The sequence below is a fragment of the Helianthus annuus genome, chromosome 15 (genome assembly GCF_002127325.2).
Source record: "Helianthus annuus cultivar XRQ/B chromosome 15, HanXRQr2.0-SUNRISE, whole genome shotgun sequence".
NCBI lineage: Eukaryota > Viridiplantae > Streptophyta > Magnoliopsida > Asterales > Asteraceae > Helianthus > Helianthus annuus.
The window spans coordinates 79444197-79471524 of record NC_035447.2 but is presented as its reverse complement, the minus strand read 5'-3'; the positions used below and the strand labels follow the sequence as shown (position 1 = coordinate 79471524).

Genomic DNA, 27328 nt, shown 5'->3' with positions numbered 1-27328 from the left:
TCACCATATCCCAAGCCCGTATAGGGAAAATAGATTAAGAGTATTTACCTGAGCTTTATCTTTACAATCCAAAGATATATTAAGAACAGCCGTTAAATCAAATCAACTAACACAAGTGCAATTTACTAGAGGCTCTTAGTCTGGAATGGACGGAACTATGATCCGTTAGAATGTTAACGCGTCTTATTCAAGTCATATGACTTGGACCGGTTAACTTATAATAAATAGATACGGTTCGCTAGATTAAGCGGAGACCGGATAGAATGTGGTTTGAACCCTTACAAGTACTATGACTCGTATAATACGGGTCAAACAATAACACATTCTGATTAGAACTGATTTAGAAGGAATTTGACCCGATTCGGCTGACTTATATAAACTAGGCTATTCAAGTCAGAAGGAGGCCTCTATAAGCAGAAGTAATCTCCAAAGAGAAGAGAGAATGATTTTAGAAGGTGCAAGTTCAAATGAACCAAAGGCGTGGCTATTTATACTTGAATTTGATCCTTTAAATCAAGACAAGTGTCCCCTGAGGTGTTTAGGGAAGGATTAGTGGCACCCCAGGTGTCCTATGGAGAAGAGAAGTGGCCAAAATCGCGACCAAGATGGCAGAGAGTAGGTTACTGCCATGCCAACTGCATTTTGCTAGCACATCCCTTATGGACAGTAAGAGGTGGTGGCTTACGGTCCGTAAGGACCTTCAGCGCACTCATAGTATTCAAATGCCTTATGGCCCGTAAGGTATAAGCCTTGCGGTCTATAATGGACTATCAAAAACAAAATTATAACCAATGCCTTTACAGTCTGTAAGGCATATGCCTTGCAGTCTGTAAGGAACCTTCAGGAGCCAAAATTTAGCATCTTGTCACAAATGACCCCTCCACATTCAAACTTCCACATTTTTACATATGTAGTCCCTCTTGTCCAAATAACTTGGCATATTTGAGAGTTGATTGGACACGTGTTGCCATATTATTTGTTATAAATTTCCGAGGTGTTACACGAACCTCTTTGTAACCCTAGATTGGACCTTTAAGAACCTTTTCCTAGTAAAGACCCAATTATTGAGGTCTCCGAAAAACTCCTATTTGGCCGAAAAACTCTTTCTTGGCCGAAAACTCAACATTTTCATCTTAAACCTCTTTGTAACCTCTTTGGGATATCCAACATTTGGATAAGCGGGAGGAAATGGTGATGGATAAAGTGCATTGTGAACAACCGCCTGAAGATAGGGGTCGTATGATGGAGTTGGATAATTATAATCCATAGGTGCTGAGAAAGAAGTATCATATCCAACCATGTCTGGATATGTAGGAATGGGGTTATCAAAACCCAAGGGTGGTTGTTGAGGTGGCTCAACAACTTGTTCAGTGTTAGAGAGTCCACCCATTTGTGGGTCCTCTGGAATAGTAGGATAAGTTGGAGACAAAGGTGGAAGCGAACCCGACCATTGCCCTTCATATACCGACATACGTGCACCACGAGGCTTCCTCGGTTGTAGTGGTGGTTGTGGTTTCTCTACGGGCTCCATTGGCTCGTTCTCTTGTGGAGGTGGCGGCGTTTGTGGAGGTGGATAAGGAAGTGTGTTTACAAAGGTAAATTGATTAAAATATCGGTCCCATTAATTGGGACCCTGATATGGAGATCCCGCATAGGATGTTGTGTCGCTTGACAATTCAATTGAATGCATGTGAGATCCTAATGGTGGCATCTCCGGATCGAAATCCTCGTCCTATTGGTTTTGGTTTGGGGTGGTGAATTAATGAATTGGTTAGGATCAAAAGAGTCGTGATGAGAATGTGATTGGCAGTGATGAGAATGGTGTGAGTGGTGAGAGTGATAAGATTGAGAATGGGAATGGTGTGAGACAGAATGTCTCGGTGGCTGTGACGAGTGAGACTCGTTTGAATACTGCGGGTGGCCCGAGCTATGGGATGGTGATGGTATCTGTCCAGATGGTCCTCCCTGCATTGGACCCATTCCTCGTCCTCTAATTCTTGGTGGCATATTACCTGTTAAAAAAAACAAATATATAACTTAATAAGATATGAGTAATCCTAGGTCAATGCCTAGATTCGAAAAGTCTAAGGATTATGTTATTGTGATATTTGAGATTAAACACAAAAGGCTAGTGTTTAATTCACTCAAATGTTGGCTTTGATACCAACCTGTCACATCCTGATTTACCAGTGGGCCCGAACTTGGGGTTTATGTGTGACAAATTGATATAGATATTTATAATTAACACAGTAGAAGTCTTGGGAGTATAAAATAATTATTACAAATTACAATTGTCCAAAAGTTCAAATAATATACAGACCAAAAGTCTATAAAAGATCTACAGGCGGATCGAGTATCAAATGAATACATAAACAGACTACTAGGCATCTTGCATGGAGTTGCAAATTCCACTTAAGCAATTACCGGGCAGCTTCCAGCCTATTTACATACTTTGCAACCTGATCTTAGTCTTTTGAAGATACGTCAGTTTACACTGGTAAATACAAATAACCGACACATTTTGAAAATATTTCAAAATCATTTTATGTACACAATGGCACATATATTTTCATAAATAACTTGGGATAAACTATTTCTTATGTTATCAGTTTTACATGCTTGTCAATACATATGGGGCCCGGAAACTATGCCGAGATCATGATTAACCGTTACACCACTTTAATACCCTTATTGAGCAATACCCTTATTGGGAAACCCATATTGGGTTATAAAAATATTTTATTATAGCATTAGCATCTGTCAGGTGTATGTCTACACCCCGTGCTTAAGTCGTGGCCATTTGCAATTAAACGAGCCGAGGATATCCAGGACACAGTCATATTAACCTCCAATGTTTAAGTTATCAAGCAATACGAATTAAAATGGGTTATTTGAATTCCAGACACATAGGTCATCGATCCCATACCCAACCAAGCAATAATAATTTACCGTATCCCAAGCTCGTGTAAGGAAAATAGGTTAAGAGTATTTACATGGCTTAGATCTTACAATCCAAGATATATATAAGCACAGCTGTTCAAACAAAACAACTAGCAAGGTTGCAATTTACTGGATGTCCTAGTCTGGAATGAATGGTATAATAACCAATTAGAATGTTAACGGGTCCTATTCAAGACATAGACTTGGATCGGTTAACTAATATAAAGAAAACGGTATTGTTCGCTATATTAAGCAGTGACCGGATAGAATGTGGTTTAAACCCTTACAAGTACTATGACTTGTATAATATAAGGTAACCATTATACATTCTGGATTTGAAGTGAATTTGAAAGAATTTGACCCAATTCGGCTAACTTATATAAACTAAGTTATATAAGTCAACCGTATGCGCATATGTGGTATCGGGTGATCGAATGAGTTAATTTCAAGTTCATTATGCCAAAACATCTTTGTTATGTTACCACATCAGTAGGTATTACACTTTATATGTTTAATATGATTTAAAAACCAATTCATGCACAAAAGGGCAAAATTGGCATTTTTATTGTATAATGTATGAACTTGCATAAAACCCGACAACTGATTATGATCAAATGGTATAACCACAGAGGGTTATTCCATACTTGAATATGATCATAATGCAACTTCAAATCAGTAGCTAACTTAGCTAAATCAGGTCAGAATCGAAAGTCAAAGCAGAAGTCAAACTGCTTGACTTTCGGTTGCAAACCAGACTATAAACTGGAAATGACGGGTTAAACATGCTTAGACATTTTCTAATATGTTATAGTGACTTATATAATGTCAAAATTATATGTTTAGATGTTTATAAGTTCATTTTACATGTTTTCCGAAAAACTGCGTTTTGACTTTCATTTTAACATAACTTTGACCCGTAAATTGACCAACTTAACGTGATTTTCAGGAGGTGCCTCATAGGGGATTATCTCCTACCTAATTACGATCACATAGCCATGTTCAATTCGAACATTGGCTGGACCATAATGGTCATATCCGAAAGTTAAAGCAAAAGTCAATTTGCTTGACTTTCGACTAATAACTTAGCCTACAAAAGAAATGAACTAAGAAGGAACATTTACAAGTGTTCTGGGATGAATCTTGAACTCAGAGGAGGCCTCTAAAGAAGAAGCAAACTCTAATAGAGAATAGAGAGAAAGAAAGTATGAAATGAGCAAATTGAAATGAACAAGTTGAAATGAACAAAGGCATGGCTATTTATAGTTGCAATTGGATCTTGGGGGTGATGCCATGTGTTACAGGAGTCTCATGGTGTTGCTAAGTGTCCTAGGATATGTAGGAAGGAGATATGGAGTGGCAAAATGCGAGAGAGGTGGCAGCATTGCAGGCTGCCTTGAGCAGCAAACAAAAACTGCCAGCTCGATGCCTTACAGACCGTAAGGGTCTCAGGCTTACGGTCCGTAAGCCTTTGCGCGCCCATGGTTTTGAATTAGCTTACGGTCCGTAAGCTCCAATAGCTTACGGTCCGTAACCGTCTGCTAGTAACAATATTATTTTAGCCTTATGGTCCGTAAGGCTTTAGGCCTTGCGGTCCGTAAGGGTCACTCAGAGGCCAATCTTTGGCATGCTGACATATTTAGTCCCTCCACATCCATTCTTCCACTATTTTACACAATTAGTTCCTCTCGTCCAACTTTGTGGCATATTTGAGAGTTGATTAGACACGTGTTTCCATATGATTTGTTATAAAATTCTGAGGTGTTACAGCGTGAATAGGTTAGAAACCATGGTGTTATACGCGTTGAATAATAAAAATATTGAATAGTTAGCAATGAAGATTTAAAGTTATAAAAAATATCTAGAGATAATATATATTTATCAAAATAAGGCAAAGAATACGAAATGGTGAAATAAAAGAGAGAAAAAAACTTGAGTGCAAATAATTATGATATGTAGTTTTTTTTTGGACGGCTAGATCACCCGGTTAGGCCTTTGGCCTTTGATCACCCAGATCACGAGTAGGAATCTCGCAGTTGGCATATTATTGCCAGTTTAAGCCAGTACCACAGTCCCCCCCCCCCCGGCAAGATTTGACCCTGAGACCTCCCGAGCAGCAACCTCACATAAGTGAGTAAACCTTCCCACCTCCCCCAAACCAATTGGTCTGCGGATCATTAGCAATTATGATATGTAGTTACTTATATTGGGTTTTATTCTTCCATATCTTCTCCTTATTTCTAGTTATTTGATTTCCTTATTTTGTTTATCTCTATTAGCTATTGATGTCCCTACCTCTTGTATCAAAATTATTACTCAATCAATAAAACCTATAATTTCTCTTTACCATTGAAATCAAGATGGTATCAGAGCGGTTTTAGAACCCTCATTCCGAAATCATCATTCTAGCCATAAACATGGCTGGAGATGAAACCCCCAAACAAACCGAAGGTAGTTCTGGTGGTGGTTCGATTGATGCATCATCACCATACTACCTTCACCCCTCAGATTTTCCAAAACAACTACATGTCAATGAAATTCTCACTGATGGAAACTACATGTATTGAGCACAAGAGATGACAAAGTTTGTCTTCGCCAAAAACAAGATAGACTTTGTTGATGGAACCCTAAAAAAACCAGGGATCACATCCCCAAATTACAAGCAATGGATTAGATGTGATGCTATGATAAAAGGATGGCTTACCACAACCATGGAAAAAACTATTCGTGACAACATCAAATATGCAACAACAACCTTGGAGATGTGGTTAGATCTGAGCGAAAGGTTTGGCAAAGAAAGTGCACCAAGGGCTTATGAGTTGAAACAAAAAATTGCTACAACTCGTCAGGAAGGCACAAGCGTTTCCATGTACTACACCCGACTTAGGGCCTTGTGGGACGAATCGCAATCCAATCATTCATTTCTGTGTTGTTCCTGTAATGGGTGTTCTTGTGAACTCGGCAAGAAAACAATTGAGCACCTCGAAAAGGAGCGACTATACGAGTTTCTCATGGGTTTGGATAACGATTTCAATTTCATCTGAACTCAAATCCTAGCGCCTAAACCTGTTCCAACATTGGGAGCCACTTACCACTTGGTAGCGGAGAATGAAAGACACCGGACGATATCTAGCGAGAACCGAAGCATACCTGAATCTATGACTTTTAAAACGTTTCAGAAACGTGAAGGCAATCCTGGGCAGTCAAAGGAGAAGAATACTATCAGACAAGTTAAGGAAGGAAAAGAGAACAAGCAATGCACCTTTTGTGGAAGAAACGGTCACAAGCGAGAAGGATGTTTTAAGTTGGTGGGCTATCCAGATTGGTAGCCAGGAAAGAAGGGTGACAAAACTAAGCCAAAGGCTGCTTGCATCGAAACATGGTTCAATCCCATACACGAGATAAGTGATGAGAAATGTTAAACTTCTTTGAAGTTTTTTCAGGTTCTGGAATTAACAATATTGATGACACAAAGCCTGAAGCTAATATGGCAGGTAATGGGAGCGATACCTTTGTGGTTGACTCGAGTTGCACCGAGTACATAACCCATCGGGTCAATATTCTCATGAATAAAAAAGAACCCGTAATGAGATGCCAGTATTCATACCAAATGGCAGTGTCATTCCAGTAGAGGGAAAGGGTGAATTGTCACTCCCAGGGGGAGTGAAACTAAATGGGGTTCTTTACGTACTAAATTTTAAATACAATCTTCTTTCGGTTAGCCACTTGTGCAAGGATCTTAAATGTGTTGTAACCTTTTTTCCTGCCTTCTTTATGATACAAGGGTTACAAACGAGGAACTTGATTGGAGCGGGTGAATGCCGAGGGGGATTGTATCTTTTGGACATGTTCAAAGAAAGTAGAAGGACTATGATGATGAACACATGGCACAGAAGACTGGGACATGCTTCAAAGGAGAAACACTTGAGTGTTGAATTTCTTAAGAGAAATAGCACTAAATTTAGTAACGTTTTTTGTGATTCTTGTGCTAAGGCCAAACATGCTCGAACACCTTTTCCTACTAGTTTTATTATAACTTCTGGTTGTTTTGATCTTATTCATTGTGACATTTGGGGGGTTACAGAATTCCATCGTACACACGGGCAAAAATCTTTCTTACCATCGTTGATGATTACAGTAGGTCCGTGTGGGTTTTCCAAATAAAACATAAAAGTGATGCAAGTCGATGCCTGATGAATTTCCATAAGTTTGTTGAAGTTCAATTCAGAAAACCAATTAAAAGGGTTAGATGTGACAATGGTGGGGAATTCACATCCAACGCCATGATTGATTTTTATAATAAAAATGGAATTTTGTTGGAAACCACCTGTCCACACACCCCTCAACAAAATGGGGTGGTGGAAAGAGAACACATGCATATACTTGAGACGGCCCGGGCATTACGGTTTGAGGGAAATGTTCCAAAAAGATTTTGGGGAGAACGTGTTTTATCCGCTGCATACATAATAAACCGCCTTCCCTCAAAGGTGATCAATAATAAAACCCCTTATGAATTGGTATGGAATCGACAACCTGAATACAAGCACCTAAGAGTTTTCGGTTGCTTGGCTTATTATAGAAACACTGATACAAAAGGGGACAAGTTTGAAGAAAGGGGTAAACCGGGAGTTTTTTTGGGATATCCACAAGGAATAAATTATATAAAGTCTATGATATTAATGATAGAAAAATCATTGTAAGCAGGGATGTGTTTTTTTAGAAAACATATTTCCTTTCAAGGAAACCACAGAAGGTTCTTGTAATGATTATGTTGAGCCATTCAAAATTTACCGTAAAACTGTCAGTGAAGAGCCTTCGGACCATTCCCAATCAGTTGAAGAGCCAGCGACCCATGATTCTCTGGGCCATTATAATGGTAACCATGTCCAACAAGAGGCCCATGATTTAGAGGACACCACTGTTAGTGTTGACTCCGGGCCGGATGAACATAATGAGCCCAACAAAACTTATGTGGGCCCAAAACCGGAAAATCTGGATCATCCAGAACCAAGGAGCAGAAGAACAAGGTCTCAGCAGACCCGTTTCAAGGATTATGTGGTCCAACTTCCCCCTTCGGTCGACAATACACAACCTGACTCCGATCAAGCAAACTCGATGGTACACTCAATTTCTCATTTTGTTTCGTATAATAAGTTTTCTAACTCACACAAGGCTTTCTTAACGGCCATTAACTCAAACGATGAGCCAAAATGTCTTGAACAAGCTGCATAAGATGAGAAATGGAGGAAAGCCATGCAAAACAAGTTAAAGGCTTTGGAGAAAAATGGAACATGGACGTTGGAAAGTCTTCCACAAGGAAAACGTGCTATAGACTCAAAATGGGTTTATAAGACAAAGTATAAATCCAACGGTGAAGTCGAGAGGTACAAGGCGAGGCTCGTTGCGATGGGTTTTACACAATGGAAGGGGTAGATTATCATGAAACTTTCGCTCCATTGCTAAGCTTGTAACAGTTCGAACCTTGTTAGCTGTTGCAACAAGGAAAGACTGGATCATTCATCATCTAGACGTTAATAATGCCTTTTTGCACGAAGATTTGGATGAAGAAGTCTGTATGAAGATTCCTCAAGGTTTTTCACATAAAGGAGAGACTAGAGTGTGTCGTCTTCGAAATCACTTTATGGTCTGAAGCAGGCGTCAAGGAACTGGTACCAAAAATTCACCAAGTTTCTTTTTCTTTAGATTTTAAGCAGTCAAAGGCAGACCACTCACTGTTTACGTATAAAAAAGAAGGCATTTATGTGGCTCTTCTCATTTATGTATACGACGTCATCGTTGTTGGAAACAGCTTGGACAAAATCCAACAAACAAAAGGGCAACTTGACAAAGAGTTTAGCATTAAAGACCTCGGGGTTCTAAAGTACTTTCTTGGCATTGAGGTTGCAAAGACTCCTAATGGTTTGGTTTTAAGCCAACGAAAATACACCTTGGACATCCTAAAGGATAGTGGCATGTTAGGATGTCGGCCAAGCGTGTTTACTTTTGAGCAAGGCACAAAGCTTGACAAGGGAGAGGAAGAAGCTCGTGTGGATGCTACATAGTATCGCTGGCTGATCGGTAGATTGTTGTACCTGCAAGCTACTCAACCCAATATTACATATGTTGTCAATGTCTTAAGTCAGTTTGTAAATGATCCACGATGAAACCATTCAGAAGCTGCCAACCGGGTATTACGGTATTTAAAAGGGACACCAGGACAAGGTATTCTTTTACATAAGGAAGGACCTTGTTAGGATCTGAGTTTCTTAGATTGTGTTGTTTAATTAGAAATGGAAGATGAAACAGAGATTTGAAGTGCATCGGAAATGGAAATAAACTTTAACACATAATCAAGGAAGAATAGCTTTGAGCAAACATGATTTCATTCAGTCAAAAGATTGTATCTATTACAATATTCAACTGTGCATGCATGCAACTAGACTCCCCCTTAGCCTGAGCTAAGTGATTTGTTCGTACAAGATGACTTGGTGAGAATAAGCTAATGGAACAGTACAGGTACTGTTCTATTTATAGTACAAACGAAACCACTGAGCATCTTTGCTGACGTCACCATGAAAGTGACATCTAACCTCCTAACAAACTCTAAACACTGTTACATATAAAAACACTGATTACAATAGACACTGATTACATAAAACACAGATGTAGCTTCCACTGTTGTAGCCTAAGCACTGATGTTGAGAATCAGTGCTTTCTTCAAAGGGTGATCAGTCCTTGAATGAGCAGTGCTTTGGTCTTCAACAGTACTTGAGAGACATCAGTAAATAGAGCTTCAGTCTTTATTCTTCATCAGTTCTTTGGCTTAACAGTTGTTGAGATGATCAGTGCTTGGAGTTCATCAGATGATAGAAAACCACTGTCAAGGGAAGAATCTAGTGCATACACTACTTATGATGACCAACTGTTTGAGAACCAGTTTTGGCTTTCCTTATCATCTGTTCTTCTAGGCTCAACTGCATGGGCCAACAGACCTCCAGTCTTAGTTGGATATTGTGACTCTGATTGGCTTGGATGTCCTTTTACGAGGCGGTCAAGAACGGGATACTTACTCCTCTTGGGCGGTAGCCCTATTTCTTGGAAGACAAAGAAACAATCCGTGGTGTCCCGTTCTTCTGCAGGAGCGGAGTATCGGGCAATGGCCTCCGCAGTTAGCGAGATCCTTTTGGTGCGGTGGTTACTCCAAGACTTGCAAGTTCACATTACGACTCCCACTCAATTGTTTTGTGACAATCAAGCGGCCCAACACATTGCAAACAATCCTGTATACCATGAGCGGACAAAGCATGTTGAAATGAATTGTTTATTTTTGTTTGAGAACGAGTAGATTCGAAAGAAATTATGCCCATGGCTATAGACAGTAAACTTCAGCTTGCAGACTTACTCACTAAGGGAGTGGGAACTCAGCAACTAAATTCTTTACATGCTCCATTTAAGGGGAAGTATTAGGTTTTATTCTTCCACATCTTTTCCATATTTCTAGTTATTTAGTTTCTTTATTTTGTTGATCTCTATTAGCTATTTATGTCCCTGTCTCTTGTATCAAAATCAATAAAACCTAGAATTTCTCTTACCATTATTTGTTTTCAACAACGTATACGAAGGAACCTAGCAGCTCCGTATTCATTTAAAAGTGGACCCAACAACTGATCTTAACCCGACCCGGACCCGCAGGCGCAAGCAAGCAAACACGGGATGTACGAAATTGGCCCTATCTAAAGCTTCTCAGCTACGCCTAAAATCTCCCGCGTCAATTCACTAACAAATTATTCTTCACTCACACTCACACTCACACTAGGGTTTCTCTCATCAAATTCTGCTTCAATCGATAAGTGTAAACAGTTTCTCTTCGATTATACCAATGGGGAAGAGGCCAGTAGTAGTCTTATCATCATCAGATGATGATGATTTTGCATCCAAATCCACTTTTAATAAACCTAAATCCAGAACAGCTTCTCGAGCGAACCCTAAAGGATCGAAGAAAGTTAGGGTTTCGAGTTCCAGGTCTCATCCGGGCAAAAAGGTTAATCCTTTTGAGGAGGTAATAATTTTAAATTTCTTCTTCATGTCCTCTGTTTTGATCCTTGTATATGTTACGTATTAATTGTTGTATTTCAATAAATGAGGGACTAAAGTGTCAATTAGTAAGAACTTTAGTTGGGTCAGTTTTGTAAAGTTGTGAAAGTTAGAGGATCAATAGGTAGAATAGTTGGTTAGCAGTTGTAGTCGTTATATGTTAGTTGTAACTGTGATTTGAGGTATCGATAATGAATTGACTGTTTCCCTCTTCTACGATTCTTTCCAATTTCTTATCGTAACATTGGTATCAGAGCTAACGATCCTTATCGGAGGCTCAGATTCCGTTCAAATATCATCATTCCGGCCACAATTTTTAGCTCATAAATCATTCGAAGTGTTCAATTTTGCTTTATATTGTTCAAACTATCATCAATTCCGTTCAATTCGATTCAGTAATTGATCTTTGTTCGATCAATACCTTCAATTTGATTACGTTGATTCGATTCTTGAAACTGTTCTTTCCGGTTTCAATTTTGACCTAATTCGTGTATATGCTTACTCGTCAACAAGAAATGGACAAATTGGAGAAATTAGCTCATACAAGCGCAACAATAATTGAGAATCAGCAAGCAATGTTGGACCAAAATTCGGAAGCCATCAGGTTACTACAAGTCAGTGTAACCTCGTTAGTCAATCAAATGGCTGAAATCAATAACAAATTGGGCAACGAAAGAATCGTTAACCATCAAGAACAGAGATTGGTTCGTACGGGTAGATTGGATTTTCCAAAATTCAATGGGGATGAAGTTGAAGGATGGATTATCAGGTGCAACCACTTCTTTGCAGTAGATAAAACCCCTGAAAATGCAAAAGTTCATTATGCCGTTATCAATTTAGAAGGTGCGGCTCTGGAGTGGCATCAAGGCTTTGTAGACAGCCAAGATAGGGAGATAGAGGATATTCCATGGGAGGAGTATTCCAGGTCTGCTATTACAAGATTTTCTCAGAGATTGACTGAAGATGCTATGGAAGAACTCAAAAATCTTCATCAAACAGGTTCTTTATCTGAATACACTAAAGAATTTGATTCTTTGCTTAATAGAGTCAAATTGAATGATGAGTATGCTGCTAGTCTGTATATTGGGGGGTTAAAACCTGAAATTAGATGCTTAGTCAAGATTTTTAAACCCAGAACCATGAGAGATGCTATTGCTATGGCCAAACAACAAACTGTGGTTTACACAACTTTATTTGGAGAGAAAGATGTGAAGAAGCCCAACTTGAATCAAACTGTGAACCATGCAAGTAGTAAAGGAAGTTTTAGTACTAACACCAAGAATTTGGGCACCACTAATAACAATTTGGCCCTATTACCTACACCTCCAAATAATAAAATGCTCAAAAATGTTAAGAAAGTTCCTGCTAAGGTAGCTGAGGAAAAGAGGGCAAAGGGGGAGTGTTTTTGGTGTAATGAGAAGTACTCACCCACCCATAATTGCAAGTTTAAGCATCTATACATATTGGAAATACATGGTGATGATGAAATGGGGGGTAGTAGTGAAGAGGAAGTGGTGGAAGATCTGGAAAATGCAGCTCAGTTATCTGTGTATGCTATGACTGGGGTGAGTTCATATTCAACTATGAGAGTGGTGGGTACTATAGGTACTAGACAGATTCAGATTCTGATTGACTCGGGTTCTACACATAATTTTGTCAATTCCAAATTGGCATTAAGAATGAACTGTTTTACTAAAGGAGTAACTGAGATGAAGGTACTGGTAGCCAATGGGAAGGAACTGGATTGTAATCAATTATGTCCAGATTTCCAGTGGCTCATGCAGGGAGTGTGGTTCAAGACAGATGTCCTACTTTTACCACTGGAAAATTATGACATGGTGTTGGGAATACAGTGGTTGCAGTCACTTGATGACATTGTTTGGAATTTCAAAAACCTCACTATGCAGTTCAAGGTTGGTAACAAGGTAGTGGAATTGAAGGGAGTTAGTAAGAATAATATTTCTCTATGTTCTTTGGAGAAATTTTCTCATATGTGTCACAAGGATGAGTCTATGGTTCAAGTGCAACTGTTCAGTTTGCAAGAAGGGATAAAAGGTTCATTTCAACATCATGCCACTGTTGTTAGTAATGCACCAAATGAGGAAATAGATGCACTATTGCAGAAATATGAAGATGTGTTTAAAGTTCCAGATTCATTACCTCCTGTCAGAAGTTGTGATCATAAAATTCAGTTAATTGATGAAGGGGTTACAATTAATCAAAGGGCTTATAGGTATCCAAGAGGACAAAAGGATATTATTGAGAAAATGGTACAGGAAATGTTGGATATGGGAATTGTAAGGCACAGTGTAAGTTCTTTTGCTTCACCTGTGGTCCTTGTAAAGAAAAAAGATGGCACTTGGAGGTTATGTGTAGACTACAGGAAATTAAATGATCAAACAATCAAAAACAGGTTTCCAATTCCACTGATTGAAGAGTTATTAGAAGAATTGGGTGGGGCTGTGGTCTTTTCTAAATTGGATCTGAGGTCTGGTTACCATCAGATTAGGATGCATGAGAAGGATGTGCACAAAACAGCTTTTAGAACTCACCAGGGTCTATTTGAGTTCTTGGTACTTCCTTTTGGATTGAGTAATGCTCCTGCAACATTTCAAGGGTTGATGAATTCAGTATTTCAAAAATTGTTAAGGAAATCTGTATTGATTTTCTTTGATGATGTGCTGGTGTATAGTAAAAGCATCCAGCAACACATTAAAGATTTGGAAGTGGTGTTACAGCTGTTCAGAGACAACCAGCTATATGCAAAAAAATCTAAGTGCAGCTTTGCTGGGTCAACTATTGAATATTTGGGCCATGTTATTTCCAAAAATGGGGTATCCACTGACCCTTCAAAGATTGAGGCAGTAAAACAGTGGCCAATTCCAACTACTGTGAAGCAATTGAGAGGATTCTTAGGGCTTACTGGTTACTATAGGAGATTTGTATCTTCCTATGGATCAATTGCAAAGCCTTTAACAAACCTTCTTCAAAAAGATGCTTTTAAGTGGTCTGCTGAAGCACAAAAAGCTTTTGACACCTTGAAGTCAGCCATGGTTCAAGCTCCTGTTTTGGCATTGCCTGATTGGTCACAGGAGTTTATTGTGGAAACAGATGCGAGTTCTAAAGGGTTGGGGGCAGTGTTGATGCAAGGAAGACATCCTATTGCATATGTAAGCAAGGCTCTTTCTGCAAAGCAATGCACTTTATCAGTTTATGAAAAAGAATTGCTGGCAATCTTGTTAGCTGTGAAGCATTGGCATCAATATCTTATTCTTAAACACTTTACAATAAGAACTGATCAGAAGAGTTTGAAGCATTTATTGGAACAGAAGATTACTACACCTCTTCAGCACACATGGTTGAGCAAGTTAATGGGATATGATTATCATATTGTGTACAAAAAAGGAGTAGAAAATTCAGCTGCTGATGCATTATCTAGGGTGCATAGTAGTTCTGTCCTTTCTATGGCCGTATCTTCTTATGAACCACTGTTATTAGCAAGAATAAAAGCTCATTGGGAACATGATGTGCAAGCTCAAGGGTTGATTGAAAGGTTATCCCAAGGGGAGGTCATTAAACACATGAGTTGGAACGGGGAATTGTTAACAAGAAAGTCAAAACTTTGGATTGGACAAGATAATACTTTAAGGAAGGAGATTCTATTGCTGTGTCACTCATCAGCAGTGGGAGGTCACTCGGGTATTCAGCCTACCTTACAGAGGTTTCGGAATCTTTTTTATTGGAAAAGAGCGGACAAAGACATTAAACAGTGGGTAAAAGCTTGTGAGGTCTGTCTTAAAGCTAAGTATGAGACCATTGCAACACCAGGGTTATTATCTCCTTTGCCTATTCCACAATCAGTATTCACTGATATTTCCATGGATTTTATTTCGGGACTTCCAAAATCTAAGGGCAAAGATGTCATTCTGGTGGTTATTGACAGATTGACAAAATATGGGCATTTCATTTCTTTACATCATCCTTTCTCTGCTGTTCAAGTAGCTCAGGTGATGTTAGACAGCGTTTTCAAGTTACATGGATGCCCAATGACTATTGTGTCAGACAGGGATCCTATCTTTATGAGTCTTTTTTGGAAAGAATTCTTAAAATTGCAAGGCATTGATCAAGCTTTATCTACTGCTTACCATCCTCAATCGGATGGTCAAACAGAGGTCCTTAATCGTTGCCTGGAAACTTATTTGAGGTGCATGGCTATGGCTGAACCTCATACTTGGGCACAGTGGTTAGCCTTGGCTGAGTGGTGGTACAACACTACTTGGCATTCTGCCATTAAAATGTCTCCTTTCAAGGCTTTATATGGCATGGATCCTCCTATTCATCTTCCATATATTCCTAATTCTACTACAGTGGATACATTGGATAATTGGTTGAATTCAAGGGACAGCATGATTACCACTTTAAAACAGTCTTTGGAAAGAGCAAGAAACAGAATGAAGCAATTTGCTGATTTAAAGAGAAGTGAAAGGACCTTTGAGGTTGGGGATTGGGTTTTTCTTAAACTGCAGCCCTATGTGCAGACTTCTTTAAGGTTGCACAAGTATTCAAAAATTTCTCAAAAGTACTTTGGACCCTTTAAGGTGGTTAAAAAGATTGGTGAGGCTGCTTATACACTGGACCTTCCTTCTAGCTCCCAATTACATCCAACGTTTCATGTGTCACTTCTTAAAAAAGCGGCTGGTCCACCTGAACAACAAGCTTCTTTACCTACTTCTTCGGTCCAATCACTACAGCCTATGGCTATCATTGACAGGAAGTTGGCTAAGAGTGGAAATAGAGCAATTGTGAAGTTTTTAGTGCAATGGAAGGATTTACCTCTGCATGATGCTACTTGGGTTAAAGCTGATGATTTTGTACTTCAGTATCCTGAGTTTTCAACAGATTCTTGAGGACAAGAATGCTTAAAGGGGGGAGTTTTGTTACGTATTAATTGTTGTATTTCAATAAATGAGGGACTAAAGTGTCAATTAGTAAGAACTTTAGTTGGGTCAGTTTTGTAAAGTTGTGAAAGTTAGAGGATCAATAGGTAGAATAGTTGGTTAGCAGTTGTAGTCGTTATATGTTAGTTGTAACTGTGATTTGAGGTATCGATAATGAATTGACTGTTTCCCTCTTCTACGATTCTTTCCAATTTCTTATCGTAACAGTATATATGTGTATATTCATATTCATTTGATTACATGATGTTTCTGTTTGCACAAAACCCGGTTTTTTGGTAGAACAAATTAGTTTATTTATTTTTTTCAATCTTAAAAGGTTATAAGATGAGTATAAAACAGAAATGGTTGAAGACTTTTTTTTTCTGCAGTGCGAAAAAAATATGAACAAATTTTGTTTTATGTGTAGAACCCAACACATGTGTAAGTTGTGTGTAGGTAGATGGTTAAATTTAAAAAAAAAAAAAACATACTAGCATAGTAGTTTGATGGTTTTTATGTACAAAATACACATTTCTATTCAAGAGGTACATAATTTATAAGATATGAATCATTGATAAAAAAAGATGGTTTAGGTGTGTTTTTTTTATTGTTTTTGCAATAATTTAGTGTTATGTAATATGTAATGAACCTCAGTACCTCACCCATTATCGTAATACCATAATACTAGAATCGATTGGTTTTAAAAGGTCGAGGTGCTCCAAGACGTTTAGCCCTGTTCTAAAGGCCGTGTATGTGAGGGGAGAGGCGATAGCTTCATGTATGCGAGGGTTGCTCTATGTACAACCCTTTGTTGTCAAGGCTCACCCAGGCACGCACCTAGGCCCAACCCAGCCTTCTCTCTTCGTTTCAAAAGCCCCACTTTTAGGCCTCGGGCGCATTTTCAGGCCAACTTCCAACGAAATTCCAGTCAAAAGTTGTTAAAATAGGTTTAAACATGTTTGAAACAATTATAAGAACTCCAAACAAGCCTGGAAACAACCTAAAACAACTTAAACTAGCCCTAAAGAAGCCTAAAACATTTTAAAATCCCCCAAAACCGTATTTTTATACTAAACAACTCGCCTAAAAAAGCCCTCGCTTTTGCATTGAGGCCCAAGGCTCACCCTTTGTGCCTTGAGTGCGCCTTGCGCCTCTGACAACTATGGTACAACCAAATAAGTTGTATGCATAACTAGAAGCTGCATCTCTCTCATATATTTTACATACCAGCCTATTTATCAAGTAAATCATTTATAATCACTTCATCCCTGTTAGTTTTTTTACATATCAGCCTTTGAAGGACCTTATTTATTTTATCAATTTGACCCAGATTGCATTAGGTGTTTTTTTTTAACTAAGGTCTTAGAGTTGACATGTGTTTTGAGATGTTGAAAAACACATTATAGATAACAAAATTAAGAAATTAGTTAGTCTACTAAGAGTCCCCAAGGGACATGGTGTGGTAGGTTAGTTTAATCTTCTTACCAAATTAGCCCGGAGTTTGTGTATTTTTTTAGTCCATTAACAAATATGAAGCAGTTTTACAAAATCTAAAGTTGTTTGTTGCAGATGAAACTGTTCTGTGAGGATTTTGGTGAAAGTTTTACTGGGTTCAAGGTATCTGCTGGTATGCTATGTTTTTGTTTTCTGGTTTTGCAATTATTAAAGGGAGATGGAATGTTCACTCCACAGATATGCAATGGGGTTTATTGGTTAAATGATAAGAAAACGATGAGATGTAATTTTAACATGTAATTCCATTTTTATTAAAACTGTTCATGAAATCTTGAGTAGGGACAAAAGAAAGCAACATGATCTATGACTATAGTTTGAATATTCAAGCATTAAATCTTACCAAATTAACATCTCTGTTAGTATAAGAAACTTTTTTTTTTCTGGATTATCGTTATCTTGCTGTTGTTATTATATGCAATGGCCTTCTTTTGAAACTGACATGATGGTATGTTGTGATTTAGGCTATAGAAATGGCAGCAAAGAGTTATGGTTAGACAAGTATACACCTTCTTCTTTGGCGGAGCTATGTGTGCATAAAAAGAAGGTAGTTAATCTGATCTAAATCCTACAATAAAAATGTTGACTGTTGAGAACTGAGGAGTATTGTTATTTCTTTTTCTTGATTTCTTAGGTCGAAGAGGTTAAAGTTTGGTTTGAAGAAAGAATCAGTACCAAAAAGGTACTATTGTCTTCGTGTTAAAGATCCTAGTGCACACAATTATTTAATTTTTATCTGCCATGTGGAACCTTAGTATTGTCTGAGTTCATTGCAGGATGAACATTGTAATCACGTTCTTCTCATTACTGGACCGTCAGGAGTTGGAAAATCTGTATGTATTAATTTATTAGTAGTTTCTCATACATTTTCATGTTTGTTTTAACTATAGGGGTGGCAATTCATGACACGATGATAATAAGGTTTTGGTTGTCATATTTAATTAGTTTAATAAATATGTCGTGTTCGGGTCGACTGTTTAACTCGTTTAATTAAACAGGTTGAATCATCATCCTACCAACCCATTTAACATGCTTACACCCGGCTAATTCGTTTACAAATCGTTTGACTCGTTGTTCATCATCCTATAGGCAACAGTCTATGCGGTTGCTTCCCATCTTGGCGCCACAGTATGTGAATGGAACACACCTACTCCCACAATATGGCAAGAACATATACATACCACGAATGCAGGTATTCTGTATTTCTGCTGTCAAGTTATTTTTTTTGCAGTGGCTGTTTCTTTATTATATATGAGCATCATCGTAATGTTTTTGTTTTCTAGGCTTGCGCTACATGTCAAAGCTGGATGAATTCGAGAATTTTGTGGAAAAGATAAGAAAATACGGATTAATTTCTTCATCTTCGAAAGGAGAACAACAAAAACCATATATCATCTTAATCGATGATCTTCCAGTAATAAACGGAAAAATTTCTTATGGTAGACTGCAGCGCTGCTTGCATCTTCTTGTGCAATCTGTTCGTATTCCAACTGTCATACTGATCACAGATTACACTAGAGAAGACACCTCTGATTACACTTCAAGATGCTGGGAAGATCTTCAGACATTTCTTCAAAGCGCCGGGGCTTGTAAGGTTACATGTATATACATACTACCCGAAAATTTTAATTAGAGTAAAATGCCATTTTCGTCCCTGAGGTTTGACTGCTTTTCGATTTTCGTCCAAAGGTTTGTTTTTCCGCATCTGGATCCAAAAGGTTTGAAATCTTGTAATTTTCATCTGACTCGTTAACTGCATCTATTTTTCTCTGTTAAATGAGGGACATTTCCGTCTTTTTGGACATTTTTTTAGTAAAATAAAAAAAACATTATAAGAAATAAAGATCCACCTCTGTTGACTTTCTCCCCACCTAAATCCTTTAATCATCACAAAAATGTCTAAAAAGCCGAAAATACCCCTGACTTAACGTTAAAAAATGGATGGAGTTAATGAGTTAGATGAAAATGACAATATTATAAACCTTTTGGATCCAGATGCGAAAAAACAAACCTTTGGACGAAAGTCGCAAAAGTAGCCGAACCTCAGGGATGAAATGACATAATACTCCTTTAATTGTGTCTAATTTGTTTTACCGTTTAGTCACATTATGTAATCTTTATTCTATAGGTGACGTTTAATCCAATCACAGTGAACTCTATGGCAAAGACGCTTTCGAAAATATGCAGAGTAGAAAAGGTTAGAGTAACAGCTGACCAGATCGACGTCATAGCTAAAGCCAGTGGAGGTGACATCAGACATGCGGTTACGTCTATGCAGTACCTTTGTCTGAAATCAGGCTCAATTGAAAAGGGGCCCCACAAGATTGATTATTTGGAGGATGGGTGTTCTTTACCGTTTGGCAGAGATGAAACTCTTTCCCTGTTTCATGCACTCGGGAAATTCTTGCACAATAAAAGAGATACAGAGAATTCAACTGCATCTGGTATGTGTTGAGTAACCCCTAATATAAGATTTAACCATTTAGAGATACATAGATGGGAGTTATTAATAATATATTTTATTTTGGCATATCATCATCATCATCATCATCATCATACTCAGTAAATCCCACCAATAGCAAAGCTAAGGTAGGGTCTGAGGAGGGTAAGATGTAGACAACCTTAACGGGGATATGTAGAGGTATATTGAAATAGTGAGAGGTTCAATGGGGAACACTAAAAAGGTGGGGAACCGACTCAAACGAACTCCGATTGAACTCATTCCAGCGGCATTGGAACTGGCTCATTAGGGTTTGGCTTTTAGGGTTAGAGTTTGGCTTTTAGGGTTTATAATTTAGATTTTACGGTTTAGCTTAGGTTTTAGTCTCATGGTTTAGCTTTAGGGTTTAGAGTTTGCTAGTTAGGGTTTAGCTTTTAAAGTTTTTAATCGGAGTTCGTTCAAGCCGGTTCCCCACTTTTCTAGTGTTCCCCAATGAACCCAACCCTATTGAAATATTTGATATACTAATGCAACTTTTATGACATAAATATCATTTATAAGAAGTATAGAGGCTGAATTCATTATTGAAATATTTGATATGCTAATGCAACTTTTATGACATATAAATATCATTTATAAGAAGTATAGAGGCTGAATTCATTTTTGGTTCTGTTTGGTTAATCTGGTTATTTATACTCATATAACAATTACCGTACCGTAAAATCTGGTTATAAAAAAAAATTTAAAATCGGACCGTCAGTATTTTACTTGGTTCTGTTCTTTTGGTTCACTTTGTTTTTTTTGGTTAATTATTATATGACTCAGTTATTTGGTTTTTTCTGCTCGCCGCTAATTTCTAGTAAGGTTGGTTAACCTCTTTTCATATGTTGTTTTAGACGCAGATTCTCTGTTAATAAAGGAGGATTTTGCAAGATTGCCTATGAAAATGGACGCACCAGAGAGGGTTCTTGGTCAAGCACATGGGCAAGCAAGGCCTATTGCTGATTTCTTACAGGAAAACGGTATGCTTCTTTTTGTTTTTTTTTTTAAATTATTTGCTATTTGACGCTGTTTATACACGAGTTTTGTGATTGTTTTTTCAGTTCTAGATTTTGTGCATGAGGAAGCTATGGATGATGCATGGATGGCAACTTCATATCTTAGTGATGCTGACACGCTTCTTGCTTCACTTAGTGGAGCACAATATAGAAATTATGTGGCCGAGAACATTATCCAGTCAACTGCTGCATCAGTGGCAGTACGTGGGGTGATGTTTGGCAATCGTCACCCCCTATCCGCAAGGTACCACATCTTCAACATCTATATTTTTATGATTACAAAAGAATATTTTTGATTATATATTTCAACTATGAGAATTGACGGTTATGATTTGTTCGTTTGTTATGAGAGTTCAGGTGGCATGCCATCCGTCGTCCAACGCTGTGGCAGGTTGACCAATCACTATGGCGCAACAAGGTTTGACATTCTTCAACTACAAATATGATCAAGGATATAATAACATTTTAATAATAATAATCTGGACTTTTGATTAAAATGATTTAAGAGGTTTTATGCATTAAAATACATTTTGGGAGACTTTTGACATGTTTTCTTTTAATCTAAAGTTTAACATGTTGCCTTCTTACCCATAAAAGATTAACATCTGAGCATCATAAATGGAATCTTGATGCAGAAGGAGATGGTTGGGCAAAGAAGTGTTGCTTATAATGGTGTGAACTTGTCTGATGTTTCCATCATTGCAACCGAGTGGAATCCTTTTCTTAAGTGGCTAGGGCCTAGAGCTTTCGATGACGACAAAGGATCAATTAGTGGCCAAATGGTTCACAATGAAGGTTATGATGGCATGGAGATTGATGACGACGACAACGATGATGAAATAGAAGATTGGTAGATGGTAATGATGATCAAATAGGATTGGTGGTAAATTTTGTAGGGGGTGCTGATATTTTGGGGGAAGCAAACATGTTTTAGATTTTGTACATGGGTGTAAATTTATGCTGGTTTTTTTAATAGTCTGTATTTGATGGTAATATATTGTCATTAACCCCTCATCTTGTGATTGAGGTTTGCTAGTTTTGTCATGTCTTTTGAGCCTTTATGTAAGACGTTCTTTTTCGCATTTTGCCTTTGTGTCGTTTATCAGAGAGCTGTGGAAGTTATTACGGTCTTAACTAATCAAATCTTTTGTGGTATAGCTATGTGAAATCTGCTTGTGTTCTTAGACATGCATCTTAAATTAGGATGCAACATTTCAATTTCATCTTCAATTGTCTCTATTATTCACTTTGTGCTCAAATCAGTTGTATTTAGTGACGATAAAACTTATGAAGTTATACTCTACATGTGGTTCGGGTTAAAATGGGTTCAAAATGGTTCGAGAACTAGTATTTACTCTGCTGCCTTGCATAACTAAATATTGGGTAAGGTTGTTATATAAGTTGGTCCTAACGTGCTAAATGTGAGAAGTAAAAGGAGAACTTTTAATTTTTTCCATCTTAGTTCTAAATTCTAAAAAAAAACATATATAATTACTCTACTAGAGTAACTTTTTAGATTTTCAACTATAAATCAAGCTTAAGTAGATGGAAAAAAAATCTCCCTTCGCTTCTCATGTTTAGTACATTAAAACTCATTTGTATTTGATCCTAACGTACTATAAAATATTTAGTTATTGGCCTTTTATTTAATTTCAAATTTGATCCTAACATACTATAAAATATTTAGTTATTGGCCTTTCATTTAATTTCAAATTACATGTTTTTGTTTTCTTTGTTTAAGTCTATGCTTTGGTATGATGCATTTGAATTTTACTGTTTCCTGGTAAATAAGAATTCAAGAAGATAATACAAGTTACCAACTGGATGACTCGGTTTGGTGTTTGATGATGACATAAGAGAGTATTCTCTAATTTTTATTTAGTGTCAATAGAGATTCAAGAACACGTATAGTGGGCCCTTCACCCTTGAAATCAAAAAAGTTTGCCTGATTTTTTCCAAAAAAAATGCTACAAAAATTAGAAAATATATTAGTATAATTTATTTTTTAAAAATAAAAAACAAAATAACACTTACCAACTTCAGGATCCTCCGAGATGTCGAGCCAAGCCCTTGCGAGCTTGAACTCCTCGTCTTTTGACCAAGATTGGTAGGTCTTTTCGCTAGAGGAGCGGTAGCCTCTTTTTTTATGCGATCGTCTTCCACGCTGGGAGGCCTCAGGTTCGCGCTTAGCTTGTGTCTCTGGCACTGTCTCGATCTTGGGCTCGTCTTCGTTTTGGGAACCATACGCACCCCTCAAGTTGATGCAAAACCGAGTTGCCCTTGAAAGTATTGTTGGGGCATGCTTAATAGTTGTGTGTACACCATCATATTCGGATCACAATCTTGGTAATTGAAGGTTGGTAGTAGTTGGGTGGTGTTTGGGCGAGATGAATTTGGGTTGGCTGGCTAAGACGGAACACCAAAAGTGGGACGGAATGGATACATGGTATGTTTTATAAAAATTTAGAGTGAGATTGTAGAAATGTGTTTAAAAAAGTGGATTGAATGATGATTATATAGGTGTTAAATGTAAATGGGTTATTGGATTTTATTAACCCTAACTATTGGCTATTAGCCGCTACCACCCCCAACTATCACTTTGACGCCCGCCACCCTCAACTTAACACTTACTTTATTCTGTCACCACGTCGTTAAGTCGTTAACTGATCACTAACTTTTGAGCTTGTTACTATACTTTTGGGGTGGGTGTATGATAAACGGATTATAGAAATGTGTAGAAATGTGCAAAATATGACACATAACTAAACGGGTCGAATAAATAAAAGAGGAATTATAGGCCATCAGCTTATAATCCGAATTTTGATGTGAGTAAGTATGATAAACGGATCCGTATTTTAATTGCGGACGCATAGGAAAAAGAATCACGTAAAACGGACTTGTAAATTAAAGTTATGATAATTTAAAGTTTGAATTTGGAGAAAAACTTGAGCTGGGCAGAATATGCAGAAGGTCCAGAATCGGACCTGCTGGAAAATAGTCTCCTCCGCGGCACGCGCAGGGATTCGAGGTAACCGTCGCGGGACTCGACAAAAATAGTGAAACCTCTCGCGTGGCGCGAGAGGCCTGATTTCGAAATTTTTATTTTTATTTTATTTGTTCGAGTAGGGAACTTGATTATACGTGTTTATAAGTTATCAAAACTAACTTTTAAGTTGGTTTTGATCGTAGGTGATTATTAACGACTCCCGGGTGAAGATCAAGCGAATATGAAGGAACCAAACACATGTCTTTTGAAGCTTCCGCAAATGATCTATTTTGTTTTAGTATTAAAATGAAACTTGTATACAATTTGGCACTATGTTTTGAATGTTTAAATCTAGTATGGATGTTAACTTGACAAATTTTTGTAAATGTCGCATTTTTGTATAAAATGCGTAATTAAATGATATAATTCATGATATTTTTAAGACGGGCGTTAACATCCATACTAGATTTAAACATTCAAAACATAGTGCCAAATTGTATACAAGTTTCATGATATTTTTAAGACGGGCGTTACACAATGGGCTAACTTCCAAACCATAAAAATTGTTTTGTAAATTGGCATATCTTGGAGTTGGTATAGATATACTATTAAAAAAAATTAACATATATTTCGGATTTTTTTTTTTTATAAAAAACATGTGCCCTTCGAAATCACGGGCCATGTGCGATGGTCCTCCCCGCACACCCTCATCACTGCCCATGACCAACATATTGATAGTCATAATGCCATATAATAGTAACGAGTTTTTAGGACCTACGTGTTACGATGGGATTGCTAAACCGAACAAACAATATGCGTAAGACCATTGAACCATGAACACGTAGTAAATGAAAAAGTTGCGCGTTGCGTGTGAAAAAAGTAGTGTATTACACATGAAAAAAAAGTAGCATCGAAACGTTAATACAAACATGCACATATGTTCGAATCCTTGTAAAAAATGAAAAGCTAACATTATAAGTGTTTAATAGCTGATCAATAAAATATAATGACTCTGATTAAAATAACAAAGTTTGTTAAAAACATAACCTCTAGTCTTACAAATAAAATATAGTATATCTAATTACCATCTATTCTAAGTTATGATTTCTAAGTTATTTTATTATATAAGTTTTGTGTTTTATTATTTATGTATAAAAAGAATATCTATAAAAAAGAGTAGAGTAAATTACTATTTTGGCCCCAGTGTTTTAACCAGTTTAACCATTTCAGTCTAAAAATGAATCTTTTAACATATCAGACCCTAAGAGTGTATTTTATAACGGTTTTGGCCCTTACACTAACTATGTTACTTTTTCTAGTTAAGTATAAGGATATTATGGTCCTTTTATAGCTTAGGTGCTATTTATGTAAGTTATAAATTTCTGTTAATATTTTTATTTGTATAATTACTTAATTTTTTTATTTCTTTGTTTCAAGATTATAATTTAACAAAATATGTTTTAAACATAAAAAATAAATACATATTTCTTAAACATTTTGTTTTTTTTATAAATGTCATTTTTAAAAAAATGTTTTTTAACCTTTTTAAAACTATGTATCGTTTTTAAAATCATTTCTTTTTAAACTATTTGTTTTTAAAATCGTTCATTTTAAAGTCCTTAGTTTTTTTAATTGAACAGTTCATTTTTTACCATTTTTTCAAAACCATATGTTTTTTAAACAATTCAATTTTTAAAGTCGTTCATTTTTAAAGCGTTCCTTTTAGAACCATTTTTTTTGTAAAACGTTCCTTTTATTTTTAAAGCGTTATTTGAATCGTTTGTCTTTTTTAAAATCTTTCATTTTTTGGACCGTTCATTTGTTCAAAATTCATTTATTTTTTAAACCGTTTATTTATTAAAAGCATACGCTTTTTAAAACCTTATATTTTTGACATAATTTTTAGTACCTTTTGCTTTATTTTTATAAACGTCGTTTTTAGATCTTTGAAAAAACTGTTCGTTTGTTATAAAAAAGGTAAAAGATGAACAATTTTAAACAAACGAACGGTTTTTTTTTTCGAATAAATAAAAAACAATGTTTATGAAAAACAAATGGTACTAAAAAATTATGTTAAAATATATAAGGATTTAAAAAGCAAATGAATATAGTAAACAAAGGTTTAACAAATGAACGAATTTCGAACAAACAAACAATCCAAAAAATGAAAGATCCTAAAAAAGATAAACGATTCAAATAACGCTTTAAAAATAAAAAGAACGTTTTACAAAAATGGCTCTAAAAGGAACACTTAAAAATAAACGGCTTTAAAAATGAATTGTTTAAAAAATATATGGTTTAAAATGAGTGGTAAAAAATGAAGTGTTCAATTTAAAAATAATGAAGGACTTAAAAAAAACGATTAAAAAAACAGTTTAAAAAGAAACGATTTTAAAAACGATAGATGACTTTAAAAAGATTAATTTTTTTTTCTAAAACGCCATTTATAAAAAAACAAATTGTTTAAGAAACATGTATTTATTTTTTATATTTAAAACGTATTTTGTTAAATTATAATCATGAAATAAAGAAATAAAAAAATTAAGTAATTACACAAATAAAAATATTAAAAGAACTTTATAATTTGCATAAGGGTAAATTACATTTTTCGTCCTTTATGTTTGTAGCGGGTTGTAATGGATGACCTTTAACTTCAATAATTACAGTCACAGTCCTTTATTTAGAAAACCCGTTGCATGTTTTGTCCTTTGCCCCTAACCTGGTTAAAATTTTCAGTTAACTATGGCATATGCATTGCACATGAGGGCTATTTGATCATTTTACACATTAAAAAGTACATATTATAATAAATAAAATAGAAATACTTTGAAACAATTAATTAATTACTTAATATATGTTATATAATAAATATATATGTATTATTTGACATAACCTACACATCTAAACCAGACTATCACCCACCGCCCACCACCACCCCCACCCCAACCCTCCGACGACCACGAGCACCACCACCACACCACCACCACCACCACCCAACCCTTAGTTCTGAAACCCTTGTAGATCTCAACCTCAGATTTGCGTACCCACCTCAATCGTCGATTGCACAAGTGTTATCGCTACCATTATCTCTAACTCCACACTTTATCTTTAGCAAACTTTCCTCCCCATGTGGGCCACTCCTATCTCTAACACTAGAACTTCCAACTTCACAAGAAAAATATGGAAACAAAACTGGTTCTTTTAGCCTAAGATCTCAAATCTCTGGCATTGTGGTCACCTTAGGGCACAAAAGGCTCGATTTTGGATATAAAATTTTTACCCTTCTGTTTATCTACTTTGTTTGATGATTCTAAGGTCGACCCACGATCCATTTTGTTCAAGATTTTGGTGGAAAACGAAGGTG

The 27328-nt window shown here is 36.7% G+C and overlaps 1 protein-coding gene across 2 annotated transcripts; it reads left to right on the top strand.

The window, feature by feature from the left end:
* The first annotated feature begins 10540 nt into the window (after positions 1–10540).
* LOC110911971 (cell cycle checkpoint protein RAD17) lies at positions 10541–21948 on the top strand. Of its 2 annotated transcripts, none has more exons than XM_022156631.2 (12): positions 10541–10996; positions 17538–17595; positions 17945–18027; positions 18115–18162; positions 18257–18313; positions 18570–18672; positions 18764–19074; positions 19609–19924; positions 20823–20942; positions 21024–21222; positions 21336–21396; positions 21614–21948. In XM_022156631.2, exons 1-12 carry the CDS (start codon positions 10817–10819, stop codon positions 21830–21832), a joined length of 1755 nt encoding a protein of 584 aa, XP_022012323.1. In that variant the 5' UTR covers positions 10541–10816; the 3' UTR covers positions 21833–21948. The 2 variants fall into 2 exon arrangements, with proteins under 2 accessions (XP_022012323.1, XP_022012322.1); XM_022156630.2 differs by having other exon boundaries at positions 10544–10996; positions 20817–20942.
* Positions 21949–27328: the final 5380 nt, after the last annotated feature.

Bases quoted from the DNA above. Each gene is read 5' to 3' on its own strand.
- LOC110911971 (XM_022156630.2), top strand. From the start codon at position 10,817: ATGGGGAAGAGGCCAGTAGTAGTCTTATCATCATCAGATGATGATGAT. The intron at 17,596-17,944 runs GTATGCTATGTT...GTTGTGATTTAG, and splicing joins TGGGTTCAAGGTATCTGCTG to GCTATAGAAATGGCAGCAAA. The intron at 21,223-21,335 runs GTACCACATCTT...ATGAGAGTTCAG, and splicing joins CGTCACCCCCTATCCGCAAG to GTGGCATGCCATCCGTCGTC.